Source organism: Taeniopygia guttata, chromosome 2 (assembly GCF_048771995.1).
Source record: "Taeniopygia guttata chromosome 2, bTaeGut7.mat, whole genome shotgun sequence".
Taxonomy (NCBI): Eukaryota; Metazoa; Chordata; class Aves; order Passeriformes; family Estrildidae; genus Taeniopygia; species Taeniopygia guttata.
Genome location: NC_133026.1, coordinates 72,754,969 through 72,778,215, shown reverse-complemented (window position 1 = coordinate 72,778,215; position 23,247 = coordinate 72,754,969). Strand labels below are relative to the sequence as shown.

Below are 23,247 nucleotides of genomic sequence, written 5' to 3'. Positions count from 1 at the left end.
GGCTTGAGCAGAAAAACACCTCTCTCACATGGAAGATGAGACTGTCACTACTCACAAATCACTATATCTGTGTTTGCTAGGTAGGTGCAGCAGTTCTGCAGAGTAGAATGGTGAAACTTGTATGAAGAAACAGAAATGACAAACATTTATTTGAACCTATTTCGGATTTCTTGATTGCTGCACAACACAGGATACCTGTAAAACCTTATTATTGAGATTTAAGAAATTAATAGATATTACTTTACTTTTCAAATGTTACAATTTTTCAAGATAAGAATAGTGTTTATGAAGTCCAGATTCACACATTTACAACAGAAAATCCTTGCCACAAGGACCACATGACCCAAGGATTTTTAGCGTAACTGATTCTAGGGTGACACTTGTGTTTAACCATCTATTTCACAATTTCAGTAAGAAATATTTTCCCTTCCTATCCTGTCTTGAAGCAATATTCCATAAAATGTCTTATGACCTGCTTTAGTTCCTTATAAATAGCCTTAATTAGCCCACAGCTTCTGTCAAATTACTTCAAAAAGGGAGTAAAAACTGTGGTATGCTGCTGATTTGGATAACCAGCTCCTTTGGATTTTATCTAGTAGAAATATTTAGAAAAAAATGTGTTAAAATACTCCAGTTGTACCACTCTTTTCTGGTTTTTTACACTTCACTCTTCAAAATATATTCAATCCTTTAAGCAATTTAATCAATTCTGACTTCATATTCACCAAAGTATATAGAATTTCATCAGTGGTTATCAAAGTAAAACTATTATCTCTGTCAGGCAACTGAAATTGCCAAAGAACTCAAGAGAGAAAATAACAATAAAAATATATAAGATTTTATTGATTTATATTTACATACATCTACACATTCTTATACATATAAAATATATATGTACATACTAGAACTGAAGTCAGAATTTAATGGAAATTGGTGAATTCTAATTTCCTGTATGATTTCAGTCAAGAAATTCAGATTTTTAAGAGATTTTTAGATGAACTAGGCATACTAAACCTACAGAAATAATAATAAAAAAAAAAATAGAAAAAGAAAGGAAAAAATCCACCCCACTTTGATTTTTAACCAATTCTTCACCACAGTGGAGAATACAGATCTGAGAATTAGTCCTCAACATTCCAGATTTATTTTTCTCTAGACATCCAACAGAACACAGTAAGCTATACACTTGGCTTTGCAACTGGAAGATTTTAAAATTCTAAAATTACTTCTCAAGTCTCTGAATTATTTTTGGCACTGTATCATTGACCTGCAAAAACATCCCTTTATATTGAAATGAAGGCTTGTATCAGCTGAGTCAAGAAAATATATTGATACTTAAATGAGGAAAGACCAAGAGAGCAGGGATTTAGTTTAGCAGAGAAGGCTCAAGGGAGATCTTATCAAGTGTTGACGTATATCTGAATGGTGTACAGAATCACAGAATGGTCTGGGTTGGCTGGGACCTTAAAGATCACCTGGTTCCAAGCCCACTGCCTTGGGCAGGGATATCCCCCATGAGATCAGATTTCGCAGGACCCCACCCAATCAGGCCTGCAATACTTCCAGCAGTGGGGCATTCACAACTTCTGTGAGCAACTTATTCTAGTGCTTTACTACCCTTTGAGTAAAGAATTTCTTCCTAACATTTAGTCTAAACCTGCCCTCTTTTAGTCTAAAGCCATTGCTCCTTGTCCTGTTACTGGCTGCCTGTATAGAAATGCAGAATCATAGAACCATAGAATGATTTGGGTTGAATAGAACCTTCAGAGATCCTATACCACTCTGCCAGTGGAAGGGTCTGTTTTACCAGATCTGTTTGCTCAAAGTCTTGTCTTTCTCTGTCTTTCTTATTACCCCCTTTATATAATGAAAGATTTCCCTGAAACTTTTTCTTCTCCAAGTTGAACAACTTCTTTCAGCAGTTTTTTGTTTGTTTGTTTGTTTGGGCTTTTTGTTTTTGTTTTTGTTTTTGTTTTTTTTTCCCCACAGGAGAGGTGTTCCATCCTCCCTCTAATAATTTTCATACCCTCTTCTGGACCTGCACCAATAGATCCATGTCTTTCTTGTATTGAGGACTCTAGAAGTGGGTGCAGTACTCAAGTGGGGTCCTATGAGACCAGAGCAGACAGGCAGAACCACCCCTTCAACCTGCTGGCCATGCTGCTTTTGATGCAGCCAAAGACATGGTTGGCTTTCTGGCCTGCAAGTGCTGGGTCACATCCTATTTTTCATGTACCAGTATATTTCCTCAAATTCTTCTTCTGCTCTCAATCCTGCTCTCAATCCCTTCATTCTCCAGTCTGTGTTGCTATTGGGGAATGCCCACACCAAGTTGTAGGACTTGGCCTTGTGGAACTTCATGAGGTTCACAGAGGCCCACTGCTCAAGCCTGTCATGATACCTTTAGATGGGATCCCTTCCCTCCTGCATCAACTGCAGCACTCAGCTTGATGTCATCTGCAAAACTGGTGAGTGAGAATCCCACTGTATACAAACACAGACTCTTCTCAGTGGTATCCAGCAGAAGGACAACAGGCAGTGGGCATATACTGAAATTCAGGAAACACCATATAAACATAAGAAAAAAACCCCTCATTGTTATGTTGAGGTCAAGCACTGGATAAGGTTGCACAGAGAGGCTGTGGAGTGTCCATCCTTGGAGATGTTCAGAAATGACCAGATGAGGTAATAAGGAACTTGCTTTAGCCAACCATGCCTTGAACCACGGGGCATGGGGATTCGGCACATGGCCTCAAGAGATCCCTTCATGACATCCAAGAAACTGCCTCAGACAAAGCAAGAACTGGTTCCTAGTCTGGTATGGCAAACCACAGAAACAGTCACAAGAGTGAATTCCGTTCACTTACACAATCCTCAAAGTTGCTACACTTTGTAGCATGATTTTATGATTATGTAATGTCAGATATTTTTAGGTGTCCTTAATCTGTCTGTCCTTTTCTAAACCACATAGTTAATTGTTTCCTGGAACATGAGATGTCTGATCAAAAACATTTTAATGAGTTTGAAACTGAGGTAACACATTTGTAGCTGTTTTAATGCTAATATTTTCAATCCACAGATTTTTTTCAAAAACATTTTGTAGACTTTTTTAACCTTACCCAGTACTTTCCAATTCTCTCTTTTTCATCTGGTCAATAAATGTGGGGTTAGGATCTTGGATCTTCTTAATTTTCCCCCTAAATTAGACTCTTAAGAGAAAAATGTAGTCTTTTATCTTGAATACAATGTATTTTCTAGCTTTACTATAACTCCATTCAGAAATAGTTTTCCTGTAGGCCTTCCACAGGAAGAAATTCTTTGGGGCACATTTTTCAAAAACAGCAGGTAAGAAATCAATCACCAAGAAAAAGTATTGTCCATTGGGTCCCACTTTCCAGCAATGCCTTTTTAAATTTCCTTGCATACACTTGCATGAGAGATGCAAACAAATGTTAGAATAACAGACAGAGATTAATTTCTAATGGCTATGCATCATCCTTGATGGCTGAAGAAGAAATTAAGCACATAGGAAATCAGTATTTCATGAACAGCAGCTGTCCTGAGCAGAGGGAACATGAGCACAACCAACAGACTGTTGTTTTGGGACTAAGATAACTGACATCAGAATGAGATGCTCAGATGGTGAAAATTCTGGTACTTAGTACTGTGTTTGAGTCTCTTCATTTGCAATATAATTAATCTGTTCATTTTTTTGCCATAATTTATTTGAAGTTGATAACATGTTGCCTGCTATAAAAATTTCTGACTGTTATAGACAAACTGTCTGTACTGCTCTGAAAAATCCAGCATTTAGCACTTGGTTCAGAACTGTTTATGCTTGGAAAAACACATTTCCACTATGAAAAAAAAAAATCTTCCCAATGCATGGACATACATTACAATGTTTTTTTTAACATAAGGAGTTCTCCTATGTATTTGTTGTAGAAATCCTACTAAAGATAATATAAACAATCCCAGACATTATTATCTTAAAACTATATTTAAAGATAAACTTTTGAACACTGGCAGAACATCAAAATACTTTCTCCTGTGCTTCCTTCACAGAATAACAAGCATTAATTTATTTTAAAATCTGCATTGTTTGTACAACTATGATTAATGAAAAAAATCCCACTGAACAGAACATGGATTAGACACATTAACCCTTCAGTGTATGAGCAGAATGCAATTTCTACACATATGCAGGGGACTAATTTTTCTGAGTCAATCTAAAAAAAAAAAACAACAACAAAAAAAAGAACTCTGCATAAAACCACTTTCTTTTCTCGTGAATCTTGTTTTTCCTATCAGCAACTTTCAACAGCTACTCAAAATCCTCTTTTGACTGTTTTATTGCAGGGAATTCTTAGTAGCTTTATATGGAGTGGGGTTTGTTTTTAACAGGAATGTAAAGGATTTAGATGTCAAAAAGATTTTGGGAAAGTAACATTTTATTTTCCCCTGTTTAATATCCAGTTGAAGACACTCTGGGAACTAACCATGCTATTTTAAACTTGTGAGAGTACTTTTTGTTTTAACAAACTTGTATTGTAAAATTCTGTAATGGTAGAGATAAGTTACTGTTCTCTATATGTCTAAACAACATTAATTTTTAAAATATTAATGATCTGAAAATTTCTCAGTTTTCATATCCATTACTATGATGAATCATGGAAACATTGAACATGAAAAAGAAATACTGGATTAGCATTTCCACTGATGAAAAACCAGATGGGCTACATTACATGATCAAGTATTGCTGGAGATCAGGAGACCCGTAGAGGAAAATGCTGCTGACTACCATACCCAGCATATTTGGTATATTCACTTATAGCCATTATTTTATATTATTTTCCTCTCATTCTTGGCCAAATTTGTTAACCAAATGGTTAGAATAAAATGGGGGGGGGGGGGGAGACAATACACCTAAATTTAGGATAAATGGGCAATGTACATAGTAAATACACTCTCTCTTTTTCATCCACTTTAATACTTACAGAACTTGAATTGAGAATAGCATTAGACTAAAATCTGGACAAAACTTTGACAGATCTATGCCAAAAGACTCCTATCTCACTTAGGATAGACAACGGTCTAAAACTGTCATCCAATCTCTGAAAGTTTTCTTAGACCATAAGAAAAGAGAAGAAATCCTTCCCAGACTTAATAGCAAAAAAGTGTCAGATTGGTTGCTTTGAAGATGATAACACGAAAAAAACCCTAAGAAGTTATTTTAAAGGCAATTATATTTATTTGACCCTGATGCTTTTCAAGTTTCACCTTTGAGCTTTTGTCTTGCACATTAATTTAAAAGTAACTAATAATGGCTTTAAGAGATTGATAAGTATATTCTGTTAGCAATAAAATACTATCCAATTTTCAAAAACTGAACAAGAACTGCAAAAAGCCTACATGGATAGTCAGCCATATATTATAATGGTGACAAAATTAGGCCCTAAACAGCTAACATAAAGAATGGCAGGTAGCCTAAAGTAGATAAAAAAGGTAAGATGTTTGAGCTACAAAAAGCCTTATATTATAGGGAACTATATATGTTTACTATGAAAAATGAAATTAAGGAAAAAATCTTTAAAAAACATCTACTAAGCAGAAAGATCTCTTGGAGACAGGATGTGAGGAAATGGCATAAAGCTATGTCAGGGGAAGTTCAGACTGGGTATTAGAAAAGATATTGTCACTGAGAGTGGCCAAGCACTGGCACAGCTCCCCAGGGAGGTGGTCATGGCCCCAAGCTGTTAGTGCTCAGCAAGTGTTTGGACAGTGCTCTGACATACTGTTCAGCTTTTAGGCTGCTTTGTGTGGAGTTGGGAGCTGAGCTTGACTATCATTTTGGGTTCCATCCAAATTAAAATATCCAATGATTCCGTGGCTTTGGATTTGCTAGACAGGTATTTCAAGTGACATGGGTATAATACAAATAAAGGTGCTGTTTAATGTATAGGAATTAAGATAAAAAAAGCACACAAGTGAGATGTTTAACACCATGATGGATATTAATGTTGCAGCTACTTTACTCTTTTGAGTGTCTTTTCTTACTTCTTCCTAACATCCCTTAAAAACCATAGCAGCCAAAGATACACAATATAATCCACACTTCAAGGTATAGAGGAATATAGTAATAACCCATCTGCATATTGACATAACTATATACATTCTGGTCCTCTGTCCCAATTCACAGTGCCTCTACAGATTTTACACTTAGCAGTTTTTAAGGCAGAAGATAATGTGAAAAGATCAGGTCTTGTGAGGACATTTGATTTCTTTTCTATTTAAGAAATTCACCACTACTCAGGTGATTTATCTGTTCTTCATCATTAATCCAGTTCCCTTTAAATCAACAGAAAGACTCCCTATTTATACTGAAAGGAAATATATCAGATTCATAGTCAACATGATGTAAATAATTTGCAGGATCAACAGAGATAAAACCAGTCAGACATTCAGCGCTCAAGAGAGTTTGTCTTTATATCATTTTTTAAAAAAGCTAGCAGTACGGTCAGATAAAAAGATGAGACATTTTCAAGGCTGAAGATAGTAATGCAACATGGTTACAGTTAAGAGGACATTATGGACTGTGACAGTACAACGGACTTCTTCAGAAACACTGGGTTTAAGTTTGCTGTTTTAAACTGAAACTGTAAAAAACGGATCAGCTGCATTCAGAGCCGATGAATATGTTACGGCTCAAAATGTCCTCACAGCAGTTTAAAAATTGAGGAAGTCCATCAAGTTAAAACCTATTTTATTTTCTGACATAGTGTAGCTTTACACCAGGGTGTAATTACCCTGTCATCACCAGTAAACAAACCATTTCAAGTGAACAGTTTACAAGGGGTAGCAGGGATGCGCACTGGCTGGCGGCCGGCCGCAGTTCGCTGGCGGGGCTGGCAGCGCCGTCCCGGGCCCGACGAGCCTCCAAAGGCGCAGAGCGGGCCGCTCACGTTCCCGCCGGAGCCGGGGCAGCGCTCCCGCCCAGCCTGGCCCCAGCCCCGCGCTTCCCCGCCCCGCACGGAGCGCGGAGGCGGCAGGAGCGGTTCGGTTCCGCCCCGCCCCGCCCCGCCCCGCGGTGCCGCTGCCCGCGCAGGGCCGGGCGGCGTCTCCGGCCGGGAGGGGAAGCAGGACCGAGGGAGTGGCTGTGGCGATGCGGCGTGCCCGCACACAGCCCCTCGCAGCGGGCCGAAGCAGAGACGGTATGTGCTGCTCCACTGCTCCCTCGGCTCCTGCTCGCTGCAAACCTGAGCGACCGCAGTTACTGGAATACGGGAAAATTTAACTGCTGCCGCTTTCCCCTGACCAACAATTCATGCATGGATAAAATTACACCGCAGTGGTTCATGTCAGCAGACTACTAAAACCAGGTTTGGGTTTTGGCACCGCAGATAACTGTCCTTTCTGAATACTTAATCGTAAGCACTGTTCGTTGTTTTGCCTACAAGTGCAGCAAGTAAAACCTGCTCCCAAGCAGAAGAAAATGCAGATAGTAGTTTGTTGGCCAAGAGTCACTAGGAAAAACCCACCAACCACGCCACAAGAACACACTGATTTTTAGCTGCTGCATACACCATACACCACAATATAACTGTAACCAGAACAGTTATAGTTTGCTGATTCATTAAGGCCCTTATCATATTGCATTTTAGGTGGTAGTTTGTTTTGTGTGCTTAAGGGATATAAATCTCTCCAAAATCAGAATGTGTAACTTCTTATTCAGATGTACATACATCACATAAAAGTACTGGAAAAGAGAAATAGGCTCTTAAATTTGCTTTCTTAATATGGTAGAGTAAAAGGTAGTTGATATATGGGGGTGTTTTGCTTTTGTTGCCTTTCCTCATTGCTCTTCTTTCACTTTTCCTCATTTCTAGTGCTGTATCTTTCTACTTTGCACCATCTCTGGTGTTTATTATCTCATGCAGTATTACAATTAATTTGGTAATCCAGCAAGAAGTTCTTGCATAATTCTGGTTTTGTTGTCTGTTATCCCATGAAAATTTATTAAATTACTACCAGAGTCAATCCAGAATAAAGAAACAGAAGAACATACCTGGAAGGAAGGTTGATATATCCGGAGCAGGATTTAAAAATTTCCAACTGCAGGCTGCAGGTAAAAACCCCTCAGGTTGCCTTATCTTTCTCCTTTAAATACGCCAGAAGGCTTGGAATTCCTGCATACGAATTTCCACTGGTTCCCAAACTCCTATCATCTGTTTGCAGGTAGTGGCAGCAGCTGGTATTTGTTTTGGCTGAGCTGACATTGCCTTTACCTCTATTAGTAGATTATGCATCATAAAACCACTTAATGGTGATGGTTGTGCTTTTAAAGGATGACCTTTAAAGCTCATCTACTTCAATCCCCCACAATGAACAGGGACATCTTCAACAGGACCAGAGCCCTGCCCAAACCTGGCCTTGAATGTTCCCAGGGGTGGGACACCTACCACCTTTCTGGGCAACCTATTCCAGTGTTTCACCATCCTTATAATAAAAAATATCTTGCTTATATGTAGTCTGAATCTACCCTCTTTTAGTTTAAAACCCTTTCCCATCATAGAACAACACCCTGGTAAAAAGTCTGTCCCCATTTTTCTTATAAGCCACCTGTTACAGTGAGCTCATGGGCATTCTGTTTCCTCTTCCCTGGGACCCTGTGTCTCTGATCAAGATAACCCTGGATCCTTCCTTTCTGCCCCAACGGGGTTGGCAGAGAGCCAGGGAAGCCCACCCTGTCCAAAGTCTATATAGACCCCCGACATTTCCTGTTCGTTCTCTTTTGCCCCGCTCTCCACAAGGACATCACAGAATAAAGAGAGCTGTACCAACTTATCTCGGGGTAAGAGCCTCTTTTGGAAATCTCTGCCATCTCCTGTTATTCCTCCCCTCACAGCCTCTGATGTCTGAGCTAGCCTGATTATTCGGGGGGCTGTGTGAGGGGGGGAACCACAGCCACCTTTAAGTACAGAAAGGCTACAAAAAACTCTCCCCAGAGCCTTCTCTTCTCCAGCTGAACAACTCCAACTCTCTCAGTCTTTCTTCAGAGGAGAGAGGTTCTACCTCGCTAATAATTTTTGTAGCCTTTCTCTGGAATCACTCCAACAGGTCCATCTCTTTTCAGCGCTGAGGACCCCAGAGCTGAATGCAGCATTCCAGGTGGGATCTTGGCTGAAGCAAACATAAATCACCTCCCTTTACCTGCTGGCCACACCGCTTTTGATGCAGCCCATGATGTGGCTGACTTTAAGATCTAACTTAATTTAGATGTGCCACTGACATACTTCGGTAAATGTTTAATTATTTCTTGAACTCTGAGTAATGTGAAATACAAAGTGTTTTTCATAATTCAATGCTTGAAAACTGAAAGTTTTTGAAAATGATGTTATGCTCTAACATCCCAGGGTACTTGGAAACAGCATTCTCAGATAGGGAACTAAGCTCATTAAGGCTTATAAATTCTTCAGAAAAAAAAAATGCTACATGTGGAGTTAAATCAGGGGAGGGGTAAAGGTAATGCCTGATACACAGACTGAGAGTACGAGTTCCCAGTTTAGAAATGCATTCTTTGCTTCTTGTATCCTGGTTAGATTTTACTCTGGATGCCTCCTGCACTGCAGTAATACCTTTTCTTTACAGTTGTCCCTAAAGAAATACTGTTACGGAGTTCAGCAGAGATAGGCCCAAGACTACCGCAAAACCCAAGGAATGCACAATCTGCTTTCTCTCTCATAAATTACCTCTACATTAAAAAAAAAAAAAGCGTTATATTTATGACTCATATGACACATCTAAAATGTTCTTTGTAGGCAAAATCCTAATATATTTAGAAACTGAGTTTTTATTGTTCTATAGCTTCTTTCCTAAGGAAGATGAAACTCAGATCTGTGTACCTGTTGTGTGTTCTCCCTGTATATGAGAGTGATTTAATTTGCATAATATGCACCTGCTATAAATACCTGTTTTCAAAAAAAAGCTGGAAGCATAGAGGTTATTTTGTCCTGGAGAGTGCATATGTAGGGTATTGAGCAAGGGCTGGTTTCATATTAAGTGGCATTTGAAAGACATAATAGTTTTTTCTAACATCCTTTTGCAATGGTTACCATATAATTAATATTACTAGATTCTACAATTTAAGAAACCACCAAAAAAGCCCTTCAAACAGCAACAAGAAATCAAAGTTTCCTATTATTGATATGCTGCAGAATAGCTTCATAATGCATTTTGTATTAACCCAATTAAGTATTAAAATGTGTAGAGGATATTACTTGCCTTTCTTATAAATATGCTGAGGTTATGGATATTCCCAGTCATCATGTTCTCCTGGCCTGCCCAGGAGAAAATGACTGTTTTTTGAAATTGTCTGAAAAAAATCAGTCACCTGAAAAAATCCCTAGATCTCTCTCATAATGCATTGGTTAGTTTGGAGCTAAGGATGTTGGTTGATTGGTTGGTTGGTTGGTTGGTTGGCTGGTTGGTTGGTTGGAGTTTTCTTAACAGCTCAGGTTAAGAAAGATGTAACCAATACACACAAAGTGTTGAAAGCTTATGGAAGACAAGGTTAGGACGGTGTCACCTGTGCAGAGCAACATTGCAATAGTTACATTTTTGAAATTAGGAACTTTCAGTGCTTAATTCCAGTTACAACATATCCCTGTAAATAAGGTGGTGATTCCTGAGACATGTATCCTAAGAAGTGGGTAGGTTTCATGCTGAAGTGGTAACTGTACTTCTGCATTTGATGCATCAGCGTCTAAAACAAGATGCTGATGTTCCTGTAGCTATTCACAAGGCACTTCAGAATGCATGCATGGATTTCATCTATTTCAAAATGAGCACCCGAAACAAACCAACCTTTGGCAGTAGTCTGAGTGAAGTAGACTTAGAGATTGGCTAAGTATTTAAAAAAATTTTTTTTTTTTTCCACAAAGACTATATTGCACCAGTGGGCGAGTATGCAGAAGAACATACTGCCTCTGCATGTTTAACCGACAACACTTAAAGGAACTTCTCTTTAATAGTGAATGTGATTTCACAGGAAGTCAAACACAGCAAATCACAGAACTCTTGGCAGGATCATGGGAATCCCAGGTGCTTCACATGGGGATCCTGAATAGTTGTTTTGGTGCCATAGTGATTTTTTGCCTTTTTAAGAATATATATTTTATATATGTTTTTTGTAACTTAGGCTCTCTTAGCATGCATACCTGTAATACTTTAAGTCTGATAACTTAGGATAATTCTGGTATTCTGTTAGACCAAACATCCCAGAGGTCTCGCAGTTGGAGGCTGGAAAGCCCTATGCTATCTTGAGAAACCAAGGCCCTCTTTAAAATACATCCTGTAAATTAGAATTAGGCCCCTCCAGAGGGGAATTCTTCGGGATGGGGAGATACCACACTATTCATTCAAGCCTCTCATTGAGGCATCTTTATTAAATGTGCTGATTCGCAAGGTCTATAAAACTGTATACATGTACTGGGGGTGTACATTTCAATGCATTCCACTTGGCAAAGTGGTGCACTGTAAAGATCCCTATTAAATACTGAAAAAGCCCTTTACTCCTTAACCATGTCTTAAGTTTTAGGACCAAGGAAAAGTCATCAGTTTCTGTTCTAGAGTTATTTTAGCTCTTAAGTATTTTTATTGAAAAAATGGCATCACTATATTACTACTTTTTAAGTTTTTCTGACTCAGGTGGGATAGCAATTAAGTCTATATGTGAAATGAAGCTGAGCAGTAGTGTTGACAAAACCAATGTATCTGCTGCTTCCCTAACAAACACTAAGATGTTTGCATGGCTGAAGGCTGAAATAAATCTAGAAGAATTTATATATACGTTTGAACACCAAAAAATACCCCAGTTGGTTATCTTTCAACCAGATCAGCTTTTCAGTTAACTGTAGTTAACTGGATATAACACCTGACATATTCAAAAGATATAATGTTAAAAAATGGTGTAAGAACTTGAACAATTGACTGGAAGTGGCAGGAGAAACAGCACTCAGGTTTCATATACTGCTTTAAAATCTGGTTGTCATGCTTTGTGCTGAGATTTTTTTTTTTGTAATTAAAATGAAATTTGCTAGTTTTACTTCTGCTTTTTATAACTTTCTGCAGTAATTTAAAAAAAAATTCCAGGTTTGTAAACAATGAGAATATTTTCATGAAAAAAATAAATTAATGCCTTGTTGATGCAGCAAAGAATAGCTTTTATTCCTGTATCCTCCTTGTCATGGCAGAGATCCTACCTCACTCCCTGATCCATGGCTCCTGGCCATATAGTCCTGCACATTCCTTTGCTGTCCCTCTGGCACTCATCAGACAATTCTTCAAGTCAGTTCAGTTCATTAATCCAGCAGAGAGTCTTCTTTTTCCTGATCAACTTGTTTTCTGGCAAGTTGACATATGACATGAGCTCACAGAGGAATCCAGAGAACACAGGAGTTTGTGCAAGGTACAAAATATGTGCATTGGCAACCTCTGATTGGAAGCATGAAAAAACGAATAAAAAAACAGGGGAAAAGGATTGTCATCTCCCTCTCTTTCATGGTATGTGAGCTTTTAGATCAGGTCATCTTGACATGTCCCAGTCTCAAGTTGATGAATGCCAGTATTGAAAAGAACAGAATTTGTAATTCTGTCTTGTTTCTCTTCTAACTTTATGCTAATCTAAATTAAAAGGCTGTTGCTTTGGGTTACTCTGGCTTCTGTAAAATATCAAATTTCTTCTATTCCAGACTGTATTCTGGAAATAAAAAATTAGTTCAGGCTACAGTTGTTTTGAAGTAGGCATTGAAGTAAAACTCAGGAAATACAAAACAGTACTGTATTTTGCACTTAAGCTTTTATATTACTGCCCTATGAGGATATGACTTGATCAATTCACAGGTATTCACACGTATACACAAATCTCACAAATTGATGGTATACACAAATGTTTTTGAGGAGACATCTTTATTTCTTTTTCTTTGGAAATGTTGTCTTATCTTGTGCTCACAGTAGCATCAGGGAAGAAAACTAGATTCTGTTGCCCCTGGGAAGCTGGACTGTTTTTAATTGTCTGTGGAGCTGCAAAACAAATTGCAAAATTATTGCTTTGTAAACTTCATCTGGCATCCATATTGTAGTTTTTATTGCTTTATCACTGATATCAAAGGCCACAGTGAAGATAGCTACTTCTATTAATACTTACTGGTATGACTAACTCTATTAACTGACTAAGCAATATAGCAAGAGGTGTTTTTGGAGTGGAAATAACTGTGAGACCTCCCTATTTTCTGTGACTTTTGTACAGTTATTTCTGTACTATTTTTTGCAAGTAAACTTCATTGTTCATTCTTCTCTGTTACCAAACTTCAAAGCAGACAGTTTGCATGCTTCCCTTTGTGTGAATGAAATCACATCATTTCATGTGTAAGACTAAGTTAAAGGACAGTCATCATATTCAAATAGTATTCAGAAGCTTTCCTAGTTGTATAGGAAGTCCAATGCTACTGATATTAGTCATAAATTTTGGCCACAAAGCCTAGTGCCAAAAATTCTTACTGTTCAATACCAACCTAAATTTTCTATATGCCTTTGCTGTTGCATGTTGCTGCTCTAAATTTGTCATGCTTTCTTTGTATTTCTAGATATTCTAAAAGTATAATTAACATAAAGTCATCAAGTTTGTTCTTAATGTTTTCTTTGTAGCTCTAACCTGTGCTGTCAATGGGAGATGAATTTCAGCAACTTATGTAACATAATGCATTTTTTTCAAAATGGCCATCACAAAGTAACCTTTTCCTGACACTGGAGTTTAAAAAAATTAAAATATTCTTTCCTTTGAAAAATGGCTAGATTTACATGATTTGTCAAGGTTTTGTGGACAGTTACTAGATCAGCATCGATTTCAAGTCCTAAAATGCTATCATGAATGCACTTACTTTTTTCATTAACATTTATTACCCACCTCAGTATTGATTAATGACATTACTGAATTAAAAAGACAGTTTATCAGTCAAATCTGAAAGATTTTGTGGCATTGCTCAAACTTCCTCACTTGAACACTTGTACGAGTCCTAAAAGTCCTAATTTTATAAATTCCTTTTGTAGATGATTGTCCAGTGAGTGATAATTGAGTGAAATGCATCTTTGGTGCAATTTAGTACAGATAATGTTAAAATTAGGTTTTCCTGAGCAACAGAATCAAACAGTTGAAGGTACAAATGCATTATTTGAAACAGTGATATTGCAATGCTGTCACAGAAGTTTGAGCTTCATAGTACAGTTAGGTGAGTTCAGGAAAAATCTGTAGTGAAACACTTAAAAAACCTACAAGACTTCACTCACCATTTGAATTTGCCTAAATATTTTGGAAAGATAATTACAAATATAGTACTGCAGCCTTGCCGTGTGGTGAACTGGTTACATACAGCTTCATGCTTCGGTGGCTGCAATGTTTCTGGTACATCACATGTCTAATTTAAAAATAGCTGTCTTACAGCATGCTCAGCAGCACATATACAGCAGAGACATCTAACAAGTCTTGTCAGTTTCTTGTGCATTAATTCACTTTTGGAGGCACCTTTTCAGTTGGCATCTCATGTCATCAATTAGTCTCTTGACATTCAAACATCATTGGTGGACTCATTAAGACATTAATTTTCAACACTAGCATCCTATGTTCCTGCTAGCTTGTTTGGAAACCTGGAATGGGTTTGCAAGCATTTTGGGAACTGAATATCTCTAGTTAGGATAGAGGAGAAAGGATTTCTGATGTATTCAGAATGGGTCTGCTGTTTTGAAATATCTGGTTTGAGTGTCCTTTGGTTGCATTTAAATTTCCATTCTGTTCGTTCTTTGTGTTTATGTAGCTGCATATTGTGCCTTTAAGCACTCCTTTGTCAATAAAAAACAAATTTATTTTATGTTTTGAATGTTAGCTATGGTACTATCATTTTGTTATGCCAAGATACAGTATTAGAATATAGTCATTGCAATTAATTTTAGTATTTTGTTTTTAATGTGTTTCTGTGAATTTTTAAAATAACTTTATCCTTTTTTTATATGTATATCACATAAATACAGGCATAATATAATACAATATATTTTTTAGCTTGCCCAGTGTTTTCCAGTTCAGCAGTGCTCTGTTTTTCCTTCTTACCTGGCAGATTGCAGCTTTCTGAGCTGTTCTCAGGCAAACATGCTGCCATTAACTGGTCTAAATTAGCAGACTTATTTTAGCCATCTGATTTTCATTGTGGAGATGCCTAACTTATCAGGCTTTCACAATTATTTACTTGTAAATAAAAGAAAGGCTTTACATAATTTTTACTATACCTGTCACTATCTGAAATAGTTTTATTAGTGTCTTTTCTGTAAAGCTATGCGTAGCATACAGAAAGTTAAGCAATATAAACTTTCTAAAAGAACTTGTATTGTCTAGTTTTTATTCAGCTGAAATGCCTCTCAGCACCTGCTGTATGTAGAACTTGCTCACATGGAGAATCCATAAACTCTAGTATCTCTAGTCTTGCTCATCTTAGGAACTTGCTTTTCTGCACATGCAGCCAGAAAATTGTGAAACAAGAAAAAAAACCACTGTCATTTACTAAAATTACATTCCTCAGCATGCTCAAAGTGGGCCCATCAATTTATATTCAGGGCCATCATCTTCAGTTAGAACTGCTTTTTCATATGATCATTTTTATATATCTTTAAAAAGGTGAGTCAATAGAGCAAGTTATTCTGAATAAATGTATTCTGGGTAAACTTACATTACTTTTCCTATTCCAATCGCAAAGCAACAAGATAATTTCTAAATTGCAAGGAGTTTCGTGTTTACGAATGTATAACAAAGAACAAACTGGACATGGCTTACTGCTAGTAAGGAACTTAACCAAGCTTGAGAAGTTGACAGACCATTGAGTTCAGCAAAGACAAATGCAAAGTGGTACCTTGGGTAAAATAAATCCCTGCAGCAGGTGTAGGATCTGACAGGTTATGTACCAGCTCTGCAGAAAATTTGGGCTTTTCCTGGGTAATGAGCTGAACATGACTGCAGTGCACATTGGGCTTTATTAACAACAGCAGATTGAGAGAAGAAATTATTTCCCTCTACTCAATGCTTAGGAGACAGTACTGTATTCCACTTTGGGGTTCCCCAGGTAAAAGAGAGGTCGTAAAACATAAAGAGTCCAGAGAAGATGGTATAGGCTAGAACATACACTAGGAATAGGCTGAGAGATGTGGTTTTGTTTACTCTGGAGAAGAATTGGGGAAAAGTGAGCAGGAGGAGAATCTAATTATTGTCTTCCACATGGGGGCATATGGAGAAGATGAAACCAGATTTTCACCAACACACACAGTAAAATGACAAGAGGCACCTAACATTTCCAGGGGAACAAAAACATTCCAGCTGACCAAAAAAGAAGGATTTTTTTCCACTGGTCAAGCATCTAGAGATGACTTTGAGATATGACTCAACAGAACACTGTGTAGCACCTTTGTTGACATTGAAGTTAGAGAGCTCATTTAAGCATAAGTTGGACAATTGAGGACATGCAGAGGTCCCTTACAGCCTGAGTTATTTGATGATTTTAACTAAGATACAAGATATTTTATGATTTTAACTGAGTTATTTTATGATTTTAACTAAGTTACATACAGTGTAGTATTTTAAATTTGATTTCTTCTCTGAAGATGGTGTTGGAAAATTATTAAATACATAATTGTCTTTAATTTAAATCCTATTCTGGAGGTGTAATATGGATTAGTGGAGTCACATGCATAACTGTGGTGAAAAATGACACAGACTGTAATTCAGAAAAAATTGTGATTGACATCTCCAATTTATAAAATGGAGGTTGCAACACAGATATGACCAACACAAGAACAGTCATAGACATTTCTGATGGTGTCTTTACTGAATATAAAAAGGCTGCAGTCTTTTGTCATTTAGTCATTTGTGTATACCTGTGGTGGGGGGCTGGCTCAGTTTGTGCATGCTGGCCAAAAATTGCCTCTTGCTTAGCAAGCAGTGTGTGTGAGAGTGCTTCTGGGACACAGGGAGGTAATGGCTTAGGTAAACATCAGGGAATTTAATAACTGGAGGTAGTGCTGTGGAGGAAGACATTTACATGGGCTATACAGAAGAGTATCCTGAGCTAATACTGGACAAGGGACACATATCCTGTAGTGGAAATGACAGGGAACTGATCCACAAGCCTTTTCCTTCTTCCTGTGTGACAGGAGAAATGGATGTGACCTTTGGGTTTCAGCTCAATGTCATGCATTAGGTATTTGGCAGTTCACACTCGCCCTGCTCTACTCTAGCAATATCATATGGTGCAGGCTTTAGGACAAAAGGTTTTGTCTTTTTAGCAGTAAGATTTGTGTTTCTTCCAGATGTAGTCATTGAGTCTTCATAGAAATGCAAGAACACTTTCATTTGCAAAGTTAAATTTGCTTGTATCCTGGATTTCTTATTGAGACGTTTAATCAAAGGTTTTAACTTTGATTTTGGAATTACTTTCAATTCATTGTGATGACTTCTTTTTTAAATTGAAAACAGTTTCTAGGTGGCAGTTAGGTCTCCAGAACACTGCCTGTCTCTACTATGCCTTGTGCACCACCTACTGGATTATTTTTAACTTCCTGTGAAAGACTTATCCTTTCACAGGTCCATGAAATACAGGATTTACTTGTTTCCAAAAAGAAAACCCACAACCCCATTACTTTGGTGAAAAAGTACAACTTATCACAAATAAGACTTAATTCATGTCTTCTGTTCAACATCCAGTTGTATTTAGCTACATCATAAAGTGTTCTTACTTTAACATATGGTATCAATAATCATAATTAATGGCATTCTGGCTGGTGTAAAATATCTGAGGAAAACAGCTACTTATACAGTAATTAAAACAGGAGTTGTTATATAGTCTGGCTTCTGCAAAGAAGTAAAAATTTTGGTTAAAATTAAATTTTTAAGACAATCTTACATTACTTCTAGAAACAAACACCACTTGATCCAAAATTATCTCAGGTGATGTTTAAATGAGATCAAGCTATGGCTTGTAGAAGCCCAGACGATAAGGGGCTAATGTGTATGTCTCAAACACCAATAATGGCACAGCCCTGGGGGTTTGTGCCAGGAACAAGATTTGCTTGGAGAACAGGACCATGTGGAGGTTGAGCAGGGACAAACATCCTTGTTCTACTCCCTACAGGCACAGCAAACAAAAGACAGCATCAGTGAGAATCAGGCATGAACTGTCAACCAAGGGCAAATCCAGCAGGAGGATATGAGACCACCCAAGACCCCTGTGACCCTCTAAACTGTGTCCAGATAGGTCTGAAAGAACAGACTGCAAATGATAACTAATTTGCATAGAAAGCAAGAAGCCTGTCCTCAAGGCAGGCAAAACTGATCAAGCTCAGGCACACACCATCCCACTGGCCAAACAGATGACCTCTCTCTTTCTCTTCCCCTCTTTAATTCATCTCTTCCTTTCTCTCTTCCCTCTGACCTTATCCCATCACCCAAACCCCACTTCTAGCTTACAGCATAGGTCAGTGACTAACATATCCATTTCCATGCCAAGTGTGTGATTTACCAATAAAACTTTGTGGGCTCTCTCACTTTTGTCATTCCTTTTGACCACATTTACCATTCTTGGGTGCTTCCTTCCCTGTAGGGTGGGACATCACAGAACAGACAGACAAGAAACTGAGAAGAGCAGAATGAGACACAGATCAAGAGGAAAGCCATTGTCAAGTGCTGCTTATGACGATGATGACAATGAAAAGGCAATAAGTAAAGACTGCACATAGGACAAAATGCTGTGATGTGTTTTAAGGCAGACAAGATTTACTTGAGTAAAAGATTACATCCTTCAGGATGTTTGTGTCATGGCAAATAAGGATCCCAAAAAAAAGCAGGATCCCAAAATTAACATACAACATCACTTCATACTGCTGACAGTACCTAAGAACAGAGATGGAGTTTCAAATAATGGGAAACATTTCATACCAATTTCAATATGTGTGTGTATATATATATATGTATGTTTAACATATAAAGATATAAGAAATTTTAATCTTATACAAAAAACCTGCATTTATATTTTTATATTTTATACTCCATCTGGTCCAGTGATGTCAACATATGAAACCTACTCTCACTGAATAAATGTCAGTGTATGACTACAAGAATTCTTTCCACTAAGAAATGTTCCTTTGAAAAGTTTGCTTTGTAGTAAAAGTTCAAATTAGTAGCACTAAAATAGAATAAACCTACCAGAATGCTACTGAAAGGAAATATTAAAAAAAAATTAATTTAGCTGGGGTAATGAACAAAATTGGTTGCCTGAATTGCTTTATTTAAAGAAATTTTATTTCTATCAAGAATTAGTGGACATGCACATGCCTTGAGACTGAATTTGAGCAATTTAATCAAAGCTATTATCAGTTAAGAAACACAACAAATCAACATTTTTGTAACAATACAGGCAACAACAGATGTTAGTACCATTGCAAAGAAGGCAAAGTTGTTTCATTATGGTAGTGTTGATGGACAGAAATCCTCCACACTTAAAAAACACAAAGCCAGCACCACCAAAGAACCAAAATCAATTCCAACAACCTGTCTATGGCTGACCAGGATGAAGGGCTAGTAGGAAATGTGTATATTTAATGAGATTCCCTCAAGGCAGCCTATCCAATGACTAGTGCCTAGATTACTATTTTCCCCTGATGCTGCTATGTGGACATGCAAGTCTATGAAGATCACAGCTACACTTCATCTGCTGGTACAGTCCCATGTCATCATTCCCTTCCCACCTAATGCAGACCAGCACACACTGGATCCCTTGAGTAACTCGGATTAGATGTGCAGCCAGCTGAGTAACTATCCCACAAATTCTATAATCTCCTGTGTAGAGACACACACACCATCAGACCTTATAGCCTCCCCAGCAGTTGTTACAGACTGCCTGGTCCCTTTGGTATGTGCTTCCAGCTGTTTCAGATACATACATGTATCTGGCCCAGTCTTATGAATGCTTTGGTAACTGAGCTAAAGCCCCTGCCTGCTGTCTAGGTTCAGCTCAGTATCTGCTGGCAGCCAAATAGTGCTAGACATACCCTCACCTGGCCCAGTTGCTGGCACCACAGGCATATGGGTTCCTCACATCCACAGACTCCACTCCAGTTGCTGGCACCACAGGTAACACTGGCTGCTGTGACCCGTGGTATGACTCCAGCTGGTAGCACTTAAGCCTCCATAAGAACATATGTACACAGAACAGAAAATCACCTCACCCAAGAAAATTCCCATTTACTTTAATAAGACAGGGCAGCTGGCATTTAGGACATCCAGGACATCACCAAATAACTGCATGGACCAGAGACTAGTCCCTTATGCCCATTTTCCTGTGCTTGTTCCTCCCCAGACCACCTAAATCCCTGCCTTTGGTTCCTTCCATACAAATTCACTATTGTTGTGGAGATGACTGAGAGGGTATTTAATTACTACTTATCAATACGTATGTGACCCTTCAATGTACTTGGGTTAGTTCACATCATTAATAAATCAGTGCAGTGAGTTATATAGAAAGTTGAAGAAATGAAAAAAAAAAAAAGGCTAATTAGAAGACCAGGTTAAGTCCCCTGAAGACTCAGATTTGGCAGAGGAAGCCTTTGCCTCTACACCTCGGTCTGTGCAGTCCTGGCTGTGGTAGAACAGCTTGACAGAAGCAGGAAAGATCAGCCTGCATGTGACGTATGGACATGAGAGCAGGAGTGCGTAGTTATTGCAAGAGTAGCTGCACAGACTGAAATCTAGCCCAAATAATTGTATTCCTGGAGTAAAGAGAACACATCCTAGCAGAGGGGGGTTATTTTAATTTTAAAGTCATGATGTCAAAGTGGTGTGTAGGGGTGAGTGGGTATTTCTAGAGGCCTTACAGAAAAATAATAAAAAATCCTTAACTCTTGAAAATACAGATCTTTGTGTCTTATATTCTCATAGAGAATAATAAGCCTATCTTAAAGGCTTTTTGAATGGTAAAGAATTTGATTTTTCCTATAGGTTCTGCTTCACTATGTTTTTTACAGCTTCAGTAACCATACATGCTGAGTTAAAAGGAGTAGAGGGACAGTCCACGGTCTCTATGCAGGAAGAAAAGCTATCTCAGGACACAGCTGTATTAAATTTCACTTTAAAGGCAGTTCTAAAGAAGGTTGTCTCTAGTGTGAGAACAAGGAATACAATTTCCAGTTTGAGAACAACTGGCAAAGAGACAAGGTAGCTATAAGCTGTTTTTGCAGTTGCTAACCACTGGATTAGCAATTGACTGCTCATTTTGTCAATTAACAATTGACAAATTGTCAATTGACACTGCTACATTTCTAGAGCAGTACTCTTTGATTTTTTTTTTTTTTTGGTTGCATTATTAATTATGCTGTTACAATGTTGTGAGTTAAATACTTCAGTCTTCTGCTTCTTGAATAAAATTATTGTATTTTTGCTACTGGAGAGCTGAGTGATGTTGTTATTTATAAGCAAAAGGTCCATATTTGCTTTTGGATGTAACATCATTAAAACAACGTTCCTTGTAGCAAATATCTTTCTTTCCTTAAAAGTAAAATATTTTCAACACCACTTAAAGAAGCTGAAAGAAGTAACTCAGGCTTTTGCACAGAGGATCAAGCTATCTTTGGTAGCTAGTTAAGAACAAATGGCTTCATCCCTGACAGATCTCATTTGGTGGATCACCATCATGATGGCTATTCAAGCATCATACTAGAATCCTCAAAATATTAATGGTCAGCTTTAGTCATTATTCAAACTAGGAAAATAAACAGTAAAGAAGAAATCAATTCTGCTCAGAATCAGACAGCTGAATGTTCAGAGAGTATTTTCATGCAATTTATAAATTCATCAGCAACTAAATTAACATCTAAACTGTAAAATAACTGTTGCTTACAAAGTTTATCAGCAAATACCATTTACTCAATAAATCCCAGAACTGATGTAGTAACACATTTATTGATCACTTTACCAACTAAAAATACAATTTTATACAGTCAGTCAACAACAATAACGTACTTTATGAGAAGCTATGCTTTAATGAAATGGTGTTTAAAATATGGATTTCACTATAACTTGTCAAGCCAAGCTTTTACAGTGCTAATCAAAACAACTGCTGCACTTGAACTTTTCCCCTAAAACATCAACAATAATGCTGCAGACAAAGTAGCTTTTCCATTGTTAATGTGGGTTTAGAATTTAACAAGACAACTTCAAAAGGTTTAAAACATCCATAACATTGTCATTACTTCAACATTCACACAGATAAAGTGATACATTTAATACTTTCTAGCATTAATAAACAGTGTAAAAATATATTGTATATATATATATATATATATAAATTTGTTTCCTTTTCCTGAAAAAACCTAGTACAAACAAGTAGTATATGATCCCTGCCCTTCAAGTTTCTTTTACTTATTTTAAAGATTGAAGAGTAGTAGTTTTAAATTAACAGAAACAAAGACATGGAAATAAGAGAATCACTGTTGTGTTCCCCCATAACCTCTTGTCATAGTTACTAAGCGTATTAACCCCTTGGTAATGATGGTTCTATTTTTGCTAACACCAGCTAGAATTTTGGAACTGGCTGCAGTGGGGATAAGATTTTTCCCAGTGTGCTTTGCACTGGATGATGCCTGGCCCCCTTCATCAAGTGGTTAAAAATCTTTGCTTAGGACACGTTTATCTACTATAGTTAAGATTTAGAAACGCTATGCTCAAGTTAATTTGCAATAATGAAAAGAAGATTCAGTGTTAAATTAGTGAGAAAAAGTAAACTTGTAAGATTAAATGATCATGTAAAATTTTTTACCGTGTTGAAAATTTCACAGTGAACACAGTAGGCTAGTACAGCTGCATGTCAATGTTTGCAATGTCTGCAATTAGAAATATTGCAGGTAATTTTTAGCACACAGCAGCTTCCTGGTTGATGAAAGACAAATGAAAATAAGAACAAAAACTAGTAAGCTTCACTGAAGTTTTTTATAATAGTGTACAATGCTCCAAGGAAGACTATGTCAAGACCTATCTCCATATCCCAACTGCTTAACAATTAAATTTTAATTAGTGCTCTACGTAATCAAAGACAAAACAGTTTTGCCTCCACCCTTTATGATCAGGTCCTGACAGCATGCATATCCAGATTTGTGCAAATGAAGAAT

At 37.5% G+C, this 23,247-nt stretch overlaps 1 protein-coding gene across 8 annotated transcripts in view; it reads right to left on the bottom strand.

Annotated features, from left to right (window-relative positions):
* The window catches only part of TPPP (tubulin polymerization promoting protein), a 97,218-nt gene that overhangs the window by 11,556 nt on the left and 62,415 nt on the right, over positions 1-23,247 (bottom strand). For 2 of the 8 annotated variants that reach the window (XR_012053960.1, XM_030265640.3), the window contains exon 5: positions 12,950-13,080. The exons of 5 other annotated variants lie outside the window; for them this stretch is intronic. Coding sequence is in view for 2 of the 3 variants with exons in the window: in XM_030265640.3 (XP_030121500.1) it covers positions 13,065-13,080 (16 nt within the window). In the remaining variant the exon portion in view is untranslated. Of the gene's footprint in view, positions 1-12,837; positions 13,081-23,247 lie in introns of those variants that run through there. One more of the 8 variants, XM_072924217.1, reaches the window with a different exon arrangement.